This window comes from Rhinoraja longicauda, chromosome 23, assembly GCF_053455715.1.
Source record: "Rhinoraja longicauda isolate Sanriku21f chromosome 23, sRhiLon1.1, whole genome shotgun sequence".
Classification (NCBI taxonomy): domain Eukaryota; kingdom Metazoa; phylum Chordata; class Chondrichthyes; order Rajiformes; family Arhynchobatidae; genus Rhinoraja; species Rhinoraja longicauda.
The window spans coordinates 11,766,481-11,778,647 of NC_135975.1; the positions used below are offsets into that span (position 1 = coordinate 11,766,481).

The following is a 12,167-nucleotide window of genomic DNA, read 5'->3' on the forward strand; positions in this document are numbered from 1 at the left end:
ATGGGAAACACGCAGAGCACCACTGTGGATGATCTACAGGCTGTGGAGCTCCACCACTGGTATAAGAAGTTTATGACTGAATGCCCATCAGGCCAACTGACTTTGCATGAGTTCAAGCAGTTCTTCGGCCTTAGGGGATTGAGCCAGGAAGCCAATGCCTACATTGAACAGATGTTTAAAACTTTCGATATGAACAAGGTAGGGGAAGAAATAAAACAAAATATTTAATTAACTTTGTCTACGTGAAAGGGATATTAAGAAGTATATAATTTTGAAGAGCACAATAAAGTGGGTAAAAAAATAGGTGATGGACGGGCGAGATCTATAGCAGAAGAACTTTGTAGGATGGGTATCAGAGAGGGATGGAATAAGGTAAATGATGAAGAGGAAGGGATGATAGATTAGAAGGAGGTGATATGGCATTTAGAGATAGAGAGAAATATGTAATGGAGTTGTGCGGGGTGGGTCTATGATATAGACTATGGATGATACTGTTGAGGCTATTTGGTAAATTAATCATGTCGGAGACACCTTGAAATGGGCAAAGGGGGTCCAGTAAAGGAGTCGGTGTACAATCATTCTGCATGTGGATCAGTAACTTGGTGCACAAGAAATGGTTATGCTCAATGTAAAATGTTTCACCGTTCGTCATCAGGTCTTTGCAATCATCATACAGTTCCCTAACTTTGACATTCCGCACCAAAGTTAATTAAAAAATGTGATCACACACTAGTAGCAAAAGTTTAAAAGCACATGATTTCTTCATACGCCAAATTATTTTTGACATGAAAAAATAGTTATGTAGGTCATTGACTTTTACATTCTGTAAATATTGATATTGGTTTATTGCTGTCATGTGTACCAAGATACAGTGCAAACCTTTATTTTATGTGCTGTCCAGGCAAATTGTACCATACATTTCGACCACAATCACACCATACATGAGTACATCGGGTAGTGCAAAAAGAGCAAAGAAACGTCGTGCAGAATAGTGTTGCAGCTACAGAGAAAGTGCAGATTAATAGAAGTACAAGGCCCGGTCCAACAAGATGGTTTGGGAGATCAAGAATGAGTCCTTATCTTATGAGAGCTCCATTGAAGAGTCTGATAACAGCGGGGAAGTAGCAGTTCTTGAATGTAGTGGTACACACTTTCAGGCTTTTAAATCTTCTGCCTGATTGGAGAGGGGAGAAAAGAGAATGATCACATTGATCAGAGTATAAATTGTCATTGATTATATTAGCTGGTTTTCTAAGATAGCATGACGTGTAGTTGGAGTCGATGATCGTGGGGATGAGGGAGGAGACTGTTTTGCAAGATAGATTGGACTGTATCCACAACTCTGCAATTTATTACAGTCTTGAGGAAAGCAGATGCTATACCAAGCTACGATTAATCTTGAAAGGATGCTTTCTCTGGTGCCTCTGCAGAAATTTGTAAGAGTCATTGGAGACATGCTGGATTTTCTAAGTTTTCTGAGGAAATTGAGGCATTGGTGCAGAGTGAAATGGAATTGCAAACCTCCAAACAAATTGAAATAAAATGCTGTTAGATTGACAGGCAGCCAGATATCTGAAGATAATCATTATACATGAGATATAAATGGAAACATTCTATCTGGATTACACCTGAAAGCTGATTAGCTTGTGATACAACAGTGCTTGTTACTCTGCACAATTTCAGTCGTCTGCTTTTTATGGGCTCAGATTCAATCTGACCTATAAAGGTCAGTTCCATCAGTGAGTCCTTGCAACACCCACCCTGACATTAATCACTAGCTATTTTTATGGTATTCCACAGTCCTGAAGTTATTATGGCAGGTAAACACAGAACTGATCAGTCTGAATAAGAGTCTCGACCCGAAACATCACCCATTTCTTCTCTCCAGAGATGCTGCCTGTCCCGCTGAGTTACTCCAGCATTTTGTTTCTACCTTTGATTTAAACCAGCATCTGCAGTTCTTTCCCACGTAGTTATTTTGGCAGAACCAGTGTTGAATGGTTAGGCCTGTACAGAACATGGGGTAATATATTTGATTTCATTGATTGCAGGATGGTTACATTGATTTCATGGAGTACGTGGCTGCCCTTAGCTTGGTCCTCCGAGGCAAGATGGAACAGAAACTACGCTGGTACTTTAAGCTCTATGATGTGGATGGCAATGGATGCATTGATAGGCATGAATTGCTGAACATCATTAAGGTGAGAAACTGCCGTCATTTTTGGAAATGTGAAGGAAAGAACTGCAGATGCTGGTTTAAATCGAAGGTAGACACAAAATGCTGAAGTAACTCAGCGGGACAGGCAGCATCTCTGGAGAGAAAGAATGGGTGCGTTTTGGGTCGAGACCCTTCTTGAAACTGTCATTTTTGAAAAGCAATTTTTCAATTGAACTGACTCCTATACCAAAATACGCTGTCTTAATGACTTAGTCAGCAAGTGGATTTCAGAGATTATACATAACAGAAATAAATCAATCTGTGCTATGTTTATACACCATGCATATCTCCTCTAATTACATCCACCTCAGCCTTTCAGCATAATTTTTGAAATTTTGTTTGTCTCATTTAGTTATCTAGTTTCCTTATAAAAGATACAAAATTATTACCCTGAATTTCTACCTATGGTAATGAGTTAAAGAGGGTCAAGAGTATTGAATTGTTGTATGTACTGGGAATGGAACAATGAAATTCTTATTTGCCGTAGCTTTTACGGGCTTAAGTAAGAATTTAATTGTTCAATTTTCTAACCACTCTGCAAATAATGTAATCCAATTTATTTATCATATTTATGGGCCCTTGTTGCGATTGGTTTATGTTTAGAAGATATTGTCTACTTAAAATTCTGAGACCTGAGGTCAGAAAATAAAAGACGAAGAAAAAATTAAAAAGTACAATTAGAAATATCTTTTACCAGTGAAGTGGCTCTCTTAGTTTTGCATCATTTTACCTTAATCAGTAGCATTTCTACTTCTTGGTCATAAGGTCAAATCACATACCAGGGGTGAGCCCACAATTCTAGGCTGACATGCCAGTGCATCTCTGAAAAAACTATTCATGAGAATGGGAGAGTAAAATGCCACATAAATGTAAGTAGGATAGAGAATTAAAGTGACCAGTAACTGAAAGCTCATTGGAAATCACTGCAAACTTCATGTTGATGCCCTGCAAAAAGGTCACCAAGTCTGCATTTATCAAATGTAGAGACCACATCATGAGCACCAAATCTAGTTCATTAGATTAAAATCAAAGCTTCAGCTGAAAGGGCTGTTTGGGTTTCCAAATGCTGGAAACTGAAGATGTAAAAGTTCAGGTGCAGCATATCCTGTGTTTGCATGGAAAAGTGTTTTGAGAAGAGCACTGTTTGGTGCCGATGAAAGAGTGAACAAGGAAATCTCAAAGGGAACAGTGCATCAGGAGAGCAGAAAAGGGTTGGGAAAGGGAAAATTTGTCAGGTAGTGGATTCTCGATGAATGTGAAAATATTGAAACTGCAAAGGATGATCCATTCAATGCTGGAAAGGGAAGACCAGGGAACAATATGTCTCCTCTGTACAGGAGGAGAATGGAGAACAGAAGTACCTTTAGTGGTTCCTTCAACTATCGTAAAAAGGAAGAAGGCGGGCATTTCAGGGGCCCTTGTGTGGAAACTCTCATATGTGGAGTAGGAACTATGGAGACAGAGGAATTGAGAGAATGAAATGAAGTGCCTCCAGATGAGAGTAATTAAATATTATGTGCAGATCCTCCAATTCTTAGGAAGCTCGACACTATCCAGAACAAAGTAGCTTGCTTGATTGGCACAATGAAATAGGTAATTAGATATGGGAGTAAATGCTGGCCTTTCCAATCATTTCTAGATTCAATGAAAAGAACCAGTCAAAGTTGGACATTGAAAGATTATGTATATTCAGTTCCGAGGGAGGCAAGGCTATTCTTGAAGGGGTAGATGGAGTGATAAAATTCTATGAATGAGTAGATTGTATGCAAACCATAGACAAAACTGATTTATTTTGGATAAACACCCTATCTCAATTCGTGAATGAGGTACCTGTATCAATTAAATATTAGGCCACTGAAGAGGAATACGCTATATAATGATTCCTATGTAATTATTCCTTAAATGATGTATGTAACTTTGATTAACTAGAATCAAATAAATTATGGAGCAAAAGGAAGGTAGACACAAAATGCTGGAGTAACTCAGGGGGTCAGGCAACATCTCTGGAGAGAAGGAATGGGTAACGTTTCGGGTCGAGACCCATCTTCAGACTATGGAGCAAAAGGAAGTTATTTGTTCACCGTGCATGAGCTTGTGCCAGTTCTTCGTTTGTATTGATTTATACCTTCCCCCTCCTTGTCCTTTCCCTGGTTCCTTTCTTTATCAATTTTTTATTCATTTCTGTTTGAATAATGCTCTGGCCTCCGTTTCAATAATCATTTGGCTTAAAACAATTCAGTTTCAAATCACCCTCTGTGTAAAAGCATGTTTATAATTACGACTTAATTCTTTCAGTGGTAATCCTTGGTCTGTGCCTCTTTTAACCACTATTCTATCAGGGAGAAAGATCTAATATGGCCTCAAAGTCTTGCTTGAAGCATACAGTTAAACACTGTCCACCCTCCTTGACATGCCCCATTTCAGTTCAAACAGATTTTGTCTTTTTTGCAAATGCTATCCCTCAGTGCTTTTTCCTCCTCGTAACAGAACAACATTTTTTATGACACATTGATTTATATTTTATCCACAGGCTATGCGTGCTATTAATGGCACTCACCAGGATCAATCGGCAGAGGACTTCACAAACCGAGTTTTTGACAAAATTGACATCAATGGAGATGGTGAGTAATGTGTTCCCTTCTGATCTCTTCTGCGTTTCTAGCTACTTTGCTTGGATGCAAGTCCATAAGCACTGTTCATCCTCTTTCTTTTTTTTTGTTTATTCAAGAGCAAACCCGGGATAATGAGAGTTGGAGTAGTTATTTTAAATGCAAGAAACACTGCAATAAGCCACAGCCTGAAGTCATCCTAGCAACAGATGTTTTTCAATCTTTTCATTTTTTATCATGTGGGCATCTTCTGGAAGACACTCCATTGGTGCTGTTGTGTGGCGAGTTTAATGATTTGGACCCAATAACAATGAAAGAAAGACATTACCCAAGAAAGTGGTGAATATTCCATTATGTTCCTGACTTTTTTATATTTTGGTGAGACCCAGATGTCACATGGAAGGGGAACATTTATTGCTCGTTCAAAATTGCCTTTGAGATAGTGGTGATGAACACCTTCCTGAAATGTTGCAATCCTTCTGCTGAAGTTATTCTGCAGTTCTGTTATCTATGGTGTTCTACGGTTTACATTCAACGATATTGAAGGAACAGTAATGTGTTTCCAAACATTAAGCGACTTAAGGAGAACCTGCAAGTGAAAGTGTTTCCTTGTGCCTGCTGTCTTCATCTTTCTAGTTAGTGGATGATGTGGGCTTGTGAGATACAAAAGTAGCCCAGGTGAATAACTGCTGGGCATTTCATAGATGATACACATTGCGAACCAATAATATAGGCGATAAATGTTTAGGATTGTTTTTAGAGTAACAATTATGTGTGGTGCATTACCTAGATGGCGTTGAGTTTCATGAGATTTTAGAACTGCACTCATCTCGCTAGGCATGTGTGAAATACTTAATGCTGCCGGCTTGTGCTTTGTGGATGGGTGGAGAGGCTTTGTGGCATTAGGAGATTAATCAGACGCACAGGATTGGCTCTTGAATGCTAGTTTTATGTGCCTAGTTCAATTGTGTTCTAGTCAGCGTTTACCCCCAAGATGTTGATAGTAGAGGACTGGATGATGCTAATTCAATTGAATGTTAAGGGTAAGTTGTTAGTCTGTGCCTTACTTGAAATGATCATTACCTGGCACTTATGAGGCATGAGCGTTACTCGCCACATAAAAACCCATGCCTGAATGTTGTCCACGTCTTGCTGCATGAAGGCAAACTCTGCTTCATTTGTTAAGGAATTGCAAAGGGAATTAAAAATTGCACAATCATATCCCCACTTCTGACCTTAGCATAAAGGAGAGGTTATTGCTGAAGTAATGGAATTTGATTGGCCTTAGGACACTGCCCTGAGGGACCATTGCACTGATGTCCTGGGACTGGGATGATTGATATTCATCAACACAAAGGTATTTATTCACAAAATGTTGGAGTAACTCAGCAGGTCAGGCAGCATCTCAGGAGAGAAGGAATGGGCGACGTTTCGGGTTGAGACCCTTCTTCAGACTGATGTCAGCGGGGCGGGACAAAGGAAGGATATAGGTGGAGACAGGAAAACAGTGGGAGATCTGGGAAGGGGGAGGGGAAGAGAGGGACAGAGGAACTATCTAAAGTTGGAGAAGTCAATGTTCATACCACTGGGCTACAAGCTGCCCAGGCAAAATATGAGGTGCTGTTCCTCCAATTTCCTCCACTGCGATTTCTCCTCAAGGTATGTCCACTTTGAAGAAATTCTCCTCCTCTCTTCAACAAGAGTTTAGCAACATGCTCTCTCGTTGCTCCCCCTCTGTGATTTCTCCTGCCCTCCTGCACTACGACGCTCCACTACAATATTCATCAACACAATCATCTTCGTATGTTTGCGGTATGGGGTTCCATTGAACCAGGGTTTTCCTGTTGGTACCCATTGGTATTAGTTCTACCGGTCGTTACTTGATGCCACCTTCTGTCAAACACTGAATGGAGATCAAGTAAAATCATTTTTGTGTCACCTATGAATTCAACCATTTTGTCTAAGAGTGACCCAAGGTGAAGAGGCCTGAAGAATTGTTTTGGCAAAACCTAATCTAGGCACCATCACAACTGTTCATTTCTCTCTGGCTCTCAATCTCTCTCCAACTCTCACTTCCCTAAACTCTTGATTGTTCGCTGACTCGCACTCCCTCAGTGCTAACTTGTATAACCTTTGCTTCCCAGTATAGTTAATCTATCTCTGACAAATGTTCAAACTGTTCAAATACTTGAATTCCACCCTCAAGTGTTAATCTGTTTTCAGCCTTCAGTGGCCATGTGTTGTTGCTATCTCCATTTCACTTACCTTGACAGGACTGATCCCTCTCTCACGTATTCTTCACAGTATTGATTTCTCTTTGATTTCAAATTCAAATTCAAATTGCTTTTTATTGTCATTCAAAAATAAATTTGAATGAAATTGTCGTTACTATGCAGTCATAAACAATGAAGAGCACAAGACACACAATTACATAGTTTAACACAGGCAACCATCACAGTGATTCCTCCAGGCACACCATCACTGTGATGTAAGGGTTAACATTAGGCAAGCAGCTATGTGAGTACTATTGTAGGAGTAATCTGTAAGACCTCTTGTGTTTTTTTAATGTGCAGCACAATTTATGGCTGGCTGCATCCATCTGGTATCAGCAGCTCAAGGTTCAGATCTGTTAAGAAAAATATCCTGCCCTATGTAACTAAGTTTCTTTTCAGAGATGTGACTAAGTTTCGTTTCAGAGATATGACTAGGTTTCGTTTCAGAGAATGGAAAAGTCTCATAGGACATTGTAAAATTACCATATAAGGCCATAACGGAAAGCCTCCGGTGCACTGTTAAGGATATAAATGTGTGTGTCTGTAAATGATCAGAGAGAGAGACTGCACTAGCTGCCCAAGCATCACTGGACGTTTTTGCAACTAGACTCTCTCCCACCTTGGTGAGTGCAATAAAGAGGTTAAACGAACTCGGTTGTCTGGCTGTTTTCTGTTAATAGGTCACGAACTACAACAGTGATGGAAGGCAAAGGAAAGTCTTATCTCCTCCTCTGTTCTTCTCCCGCGGTCAGGCTCTTCGTGCTGGTAACCGCTCTAACTATCACTATTCAATGTTTTTAGATGGTCCATCCTGCCCATTGGCCACCCACAATTTTTTTAGATTTTTTTAGATTTAGAGATACAGTGCAGAAACAGGCCCTTCGGCCCACCAGGTCCATGCCGCCCAACGATCCCCGCACATTAACACTATCCTACACCCACTAGGGACAATTTCTTTTTACATTTGCCCAGACAATTAACCTACAAGCCTGTACGTCTTTGAAGTGTGAGAGGAAACCGAAGATCTCGGAGAAAACCCACGCAGGTCACGGGGAGAACGTACAAACTCCGTACAGTACAGCACCCGTAGTCAGGATCGAACCTGGCGCTGCATTCGCTGTAAGGCAGCAACTATACCGCTGCGCCACCGTCCTGCTTGAGGGACCTTATAATGTTTCCTTTGTTTCCTGACTTTAATACATCATTAGCTGTATGTTGAGGCATCCGTGTTATGAAAAGCCAGTTTTAATGCAAGTTCTCTTTTTTCTCATTGTCCAAATTGACTCATTTGTTTAAACCTAGCTTTTCTGCACTCGTATTATCTGCAGACTTTAATTATTTTCTCTTTGCCTGCACTTTGTTTACAGGGGAACTTTCCCTTCCAGAGTTTGTAGAAGGAGCCAAGAAGGATGACGAGTTTTGTGAGGTGATGATGAAGAGTCTTGATCTCACGCACATTGTGGCAATGATTCATAATCAAAGGCATAGTGTGTGAAGTGGAGGAGACAGACAGGAAATCAGGCAGCAGCACATCAGTGCATCTACTCAGAAACTGTTACCTGGGAGCCAAAAGAATAAAAAAGACCCTCAAAATATCACAGAATTATATCTGAAGCTTTTTCTTACATATATAATTGGACAGAATAAAAAAGTACTGACTCCAGCACTGAAGATTCAATTTATCTTCAAACATGAAAATCATGCTGTTAAACTAACATGTCGAAGGAAGTTCTGAGTACAATTGCTTTCTGAAACAAAACTAAAGAACAAATCCCATAGGGTGACCTAGTCTGCAGCCATGGGTCGGCGGGGTGACTGCTAAAATTATTAGCCATTCCTGACCCCCTGTAATAAGATGGAATGAGAGATGATGTTAGGTTTGCTACTCAGTGACATTGGAATAGATGGTTGTCATTTATAATGCTCTGACTGTACAGTGAATGGTAGCAGCCGCTCTCTGGATATGTTCATCATAATGGTTAATTTGACAACACAGCAACACCACTTCTAAAATCAGACATGTTCCATTTTGAAGGCCGTGAAAAATGTTTACAACCAGTAGCTCACTCAGATTCTCACAGGACTGCGTATGGCTCATTTCTGCGAACTGAAGAAACTGATAAGTAATAAAAACAAAACATGTTGGAATTGTTCAGCAGATCAGGCAGCACTGTGGAAAGAAAATAATTTTTCAGGTTGAAAAATAATCATACTTTGTAGATGGAACGTTTTTATTTCATTCTGATTCAGTTGATGAATTTACTGACATTTAACATATCATTGCAATAGATGTAGGAATTGATATGCATCTTTGTCTTCATCTGTGCATATTGTTTAGCTTGAATGTGAAGTAGTCTTCACTGCTTCATTACTGCATCATGTGGATCAGGCCTTAGTATAATGAAGTCAAGATTTTAAAACTTAGATATTCACTTTTCTTTGTGACTCTAAAATATTGGAAATTATAGTTTTACATGGCCACCACATCTTTCACAAAATTATCAAAAGCCACGTTTCAACTCTCACAGAACTCTGCAAATGAAATTTATTACTAGCGTCACTTGATGACTGGTGTATTCTGTTTGTGTGGAAACATCCAAGTTAATGCGCCTTTTTAGCATTTTAAGGAGAAGTATTTGTAAGATGTTATGTTGAGCAGTTCTGCATACTGATGTAAATAAATATTTTTTTCGAGGAAATCATTGCTACAATCAATGGGTAGAATCACAGAGGAAATTGCCAGTGAGAGTTCCATTAAACATCTACTGCAGTCAGATTATATGTGTTCTCTTTGAGATATTGTTGGGCCTACTTTTACATAATTTCTGGTTAATATTGCTATGCTCGCATTTATTACTTTTCTGTAAATACCCTGAGAAAGTAGTGATGCCCACCTTCTCGAAGAGTTGCACGGGTGATAAAGACATGCCCAGAGTGCAATTCGAGAGGGGGTGGCACAATTGGGGGAGCTCTGGAATTTTGGCAGTAACAAAGAAACAACAAAAAGATGTTTGACTTGGAGAAAAAAATTGCCGATGGTGAAATTTTCAAGTGCCCATTGCTCTTTCCCTTTTAAGTTCATAAGTTGAAGGCGCTGAATTAGGCCATTTGGCCCATCAGGTCTACTCCGTCATTCAATCATGGCTGATCTATCTTTCTCTCACAACCCCATTCTCCTGCCTTCTCTCCATAACCCCTGGCACTGGTACTAATCAAGAATCTATCAATCTCCACCTTAAAAATACCCATTTGACCTGGCCACAGCCTTTCAATTCCACAGATTCACCACCCTCTGACTAAAGAAATTGCTCCTCATCTCCTTGCCGAAGGTATGTCCTTTTATTCTGAGGCTATGGCCTCTGGTCCTAGACAGTCCTACTAGTCAAAATGTCCTGTCCACCTTCACTCTAATCAGGCCTTTCACTATTCGATAAATTTCAATGTGAACAGGCCATCAAACACTCCTCGTATGTTAACCCAATCTTCCCTGGGATCATTCCCGTAAACCATCCACCTTTTAGGTGGTAAAGACCATAAGGATTATAATTGCAACATAGTAGGCAACTGTAAGGCATTTGTAGTTGTTTTTGTAGATGTGACATACCATATCTACCTTGAAGCAACAATGTCTGCACAAGGTTCCTGACCTGAAACGTTGTCTATCTATGTCCTGACCTGCTGAGTTACTCCAGCACTTTGTGTCTTTTTGTAATAAAAGGAGGGCATTTTTAAGGTGGTAGAGGCCACACCAATCAAGTGGATTGGTTTGTCATGGTGAGATTGAATTTCTTGAGTCATGGTGGAGCAATACTCATCAAAGCAAGTGAAGAGCAACAATTTCACTCTGACTTGCTCCTTGTTATATTTTGTGATGAAATTATACTGGTGTGATCTCATTGAAGTAAGACTGATGCTTGAGTGATTAGTGCCCCCCCAAAAAAGGATGTTAGTTGATCCAACTTTTAGGCTATAGTCTTTCCACAGTACACGTCAAAGTGTCGTTGATGCTCTTCACTTACTTCGATTGCGGCCAATAAAAGGTAGAAAAGTCGCAGAACTGTGGGAGATTGTCTTTAAAAGTTGAGGAGATTTAAGAATAAAGGAAGCATTTTTGAAAAATCGGCAGAAAAGTTGAAAGAACTGCTGTTGATTGGGGAAAAAAAGCTTTATCGAGGGAGGGATATTTTTTTTTAACAGGCTTTTAATTGGCTCAGGAAGAGAGAGCAGGCAGTAAAAAGAAGTGAAGGTTTAGCGGAGTTATCGTGTTGGGAGGGGCTTTGAGGTGAAGTGCTGTGCTGAGGGTAAATGGTTCAACGAGAGGACTGAGAAAAGGGTAACAGCAGGTTAAGGTGCGATCTGCTTTTCCGTGTAATTCTTCCAAGAAGGTTTTAGGTGCCGTGGAGATTGCTCCTCTTGCAAGATTTCGCAAGTATGGGGGCTTTCCAATTTCCCTGAGAGAACCGCCACAACAGCATCTGCGTTCTGCTGCATCTCCCTATATGGTCAGTGTTGAGGAATTGAAACTGAATGACCAGGCTCAGGATTATCCGATGGTGTGAGTATAACAGACAAGAATTACAGTGGTGTTCACGGCTCTAAGGGAGACAGTGGGGGAGTGAAAGTCAGACAATGCCACATAGACTAGTGATTGGACACTTGTTAGTTTGGGGGACGGACAGGACATTCCGTGGCAACATTTCAAATGCCACGAGCTGCCTCGCTGCCGGTGTCAGGGCGTTTCCAAGCGGTTGTAGAACATTCTCAAGGACAAGGGACTGGGTGAACGGACTGTTATGCTCATTGGCACAACTGACAAAGGTAGGAAAGGGGATGAGGTCCTGCAAAATGAATGTCGGGAATTTGGCAAAAGATTAAAAAGCCGAGAGTACGGCTTACTGGGGTGGGCTCCCGGGTCGAGTCCAGGCTGCTGTATGGCCTCCAGTGCCAGTGGGCCTCAGTGAGCACTGCCTCCCGCTGTCAGTGTGCTTACTGGCCCTTGGTCCGGCTCCCTCCTCTCCGGTCCATGGACCATGGGGTGAGAAGAGGTCGTGCTTGTGATATCTTGAG

At 40.7% G+C, this 12,167-nt stretch overlaps 2 protein-coding genes across 2 annotated transcripts in view; both read left to right on the forward strand.

The window, feature by feature from the left end:
- On the forward strand, nt 1-9,791 carry guca1aa (guanylate cyclase activator 1Aa). The gene is made up of 4 exons (XM_078419618.1): nt 1-198; nt 2,052-2,201; nt 4,749-4,839; nt 8,468-9,791. The coding sequence occupies exons 1-4, from the start codon at nt 1-3 to the stop codon at nt 8,593-8,595; spliced, it is 567 nt and encodes a 188-aa protein (XP_078275744.1). The 3' UTR covers nt 8,596-9,791.
- Nucleotides 9,792-11,773: 1,982 nt separating this feature from the next.
- The window catches only part of tymp (thymidine phosphorylase), a 52,625-nt gene continuing 52,231 nt past the window's right edge, over nt 11,774-12,167 (forward strand). Inside the window, exon 1 of the mRNA XM_078419619.1 lies at nt 11,774-11,918. The gene's annotated coding sequence lies outside the window, so the exon portion shown is untranslated. The remainder of the gene's footprint in view (nt 11,919-12,167) is intronic.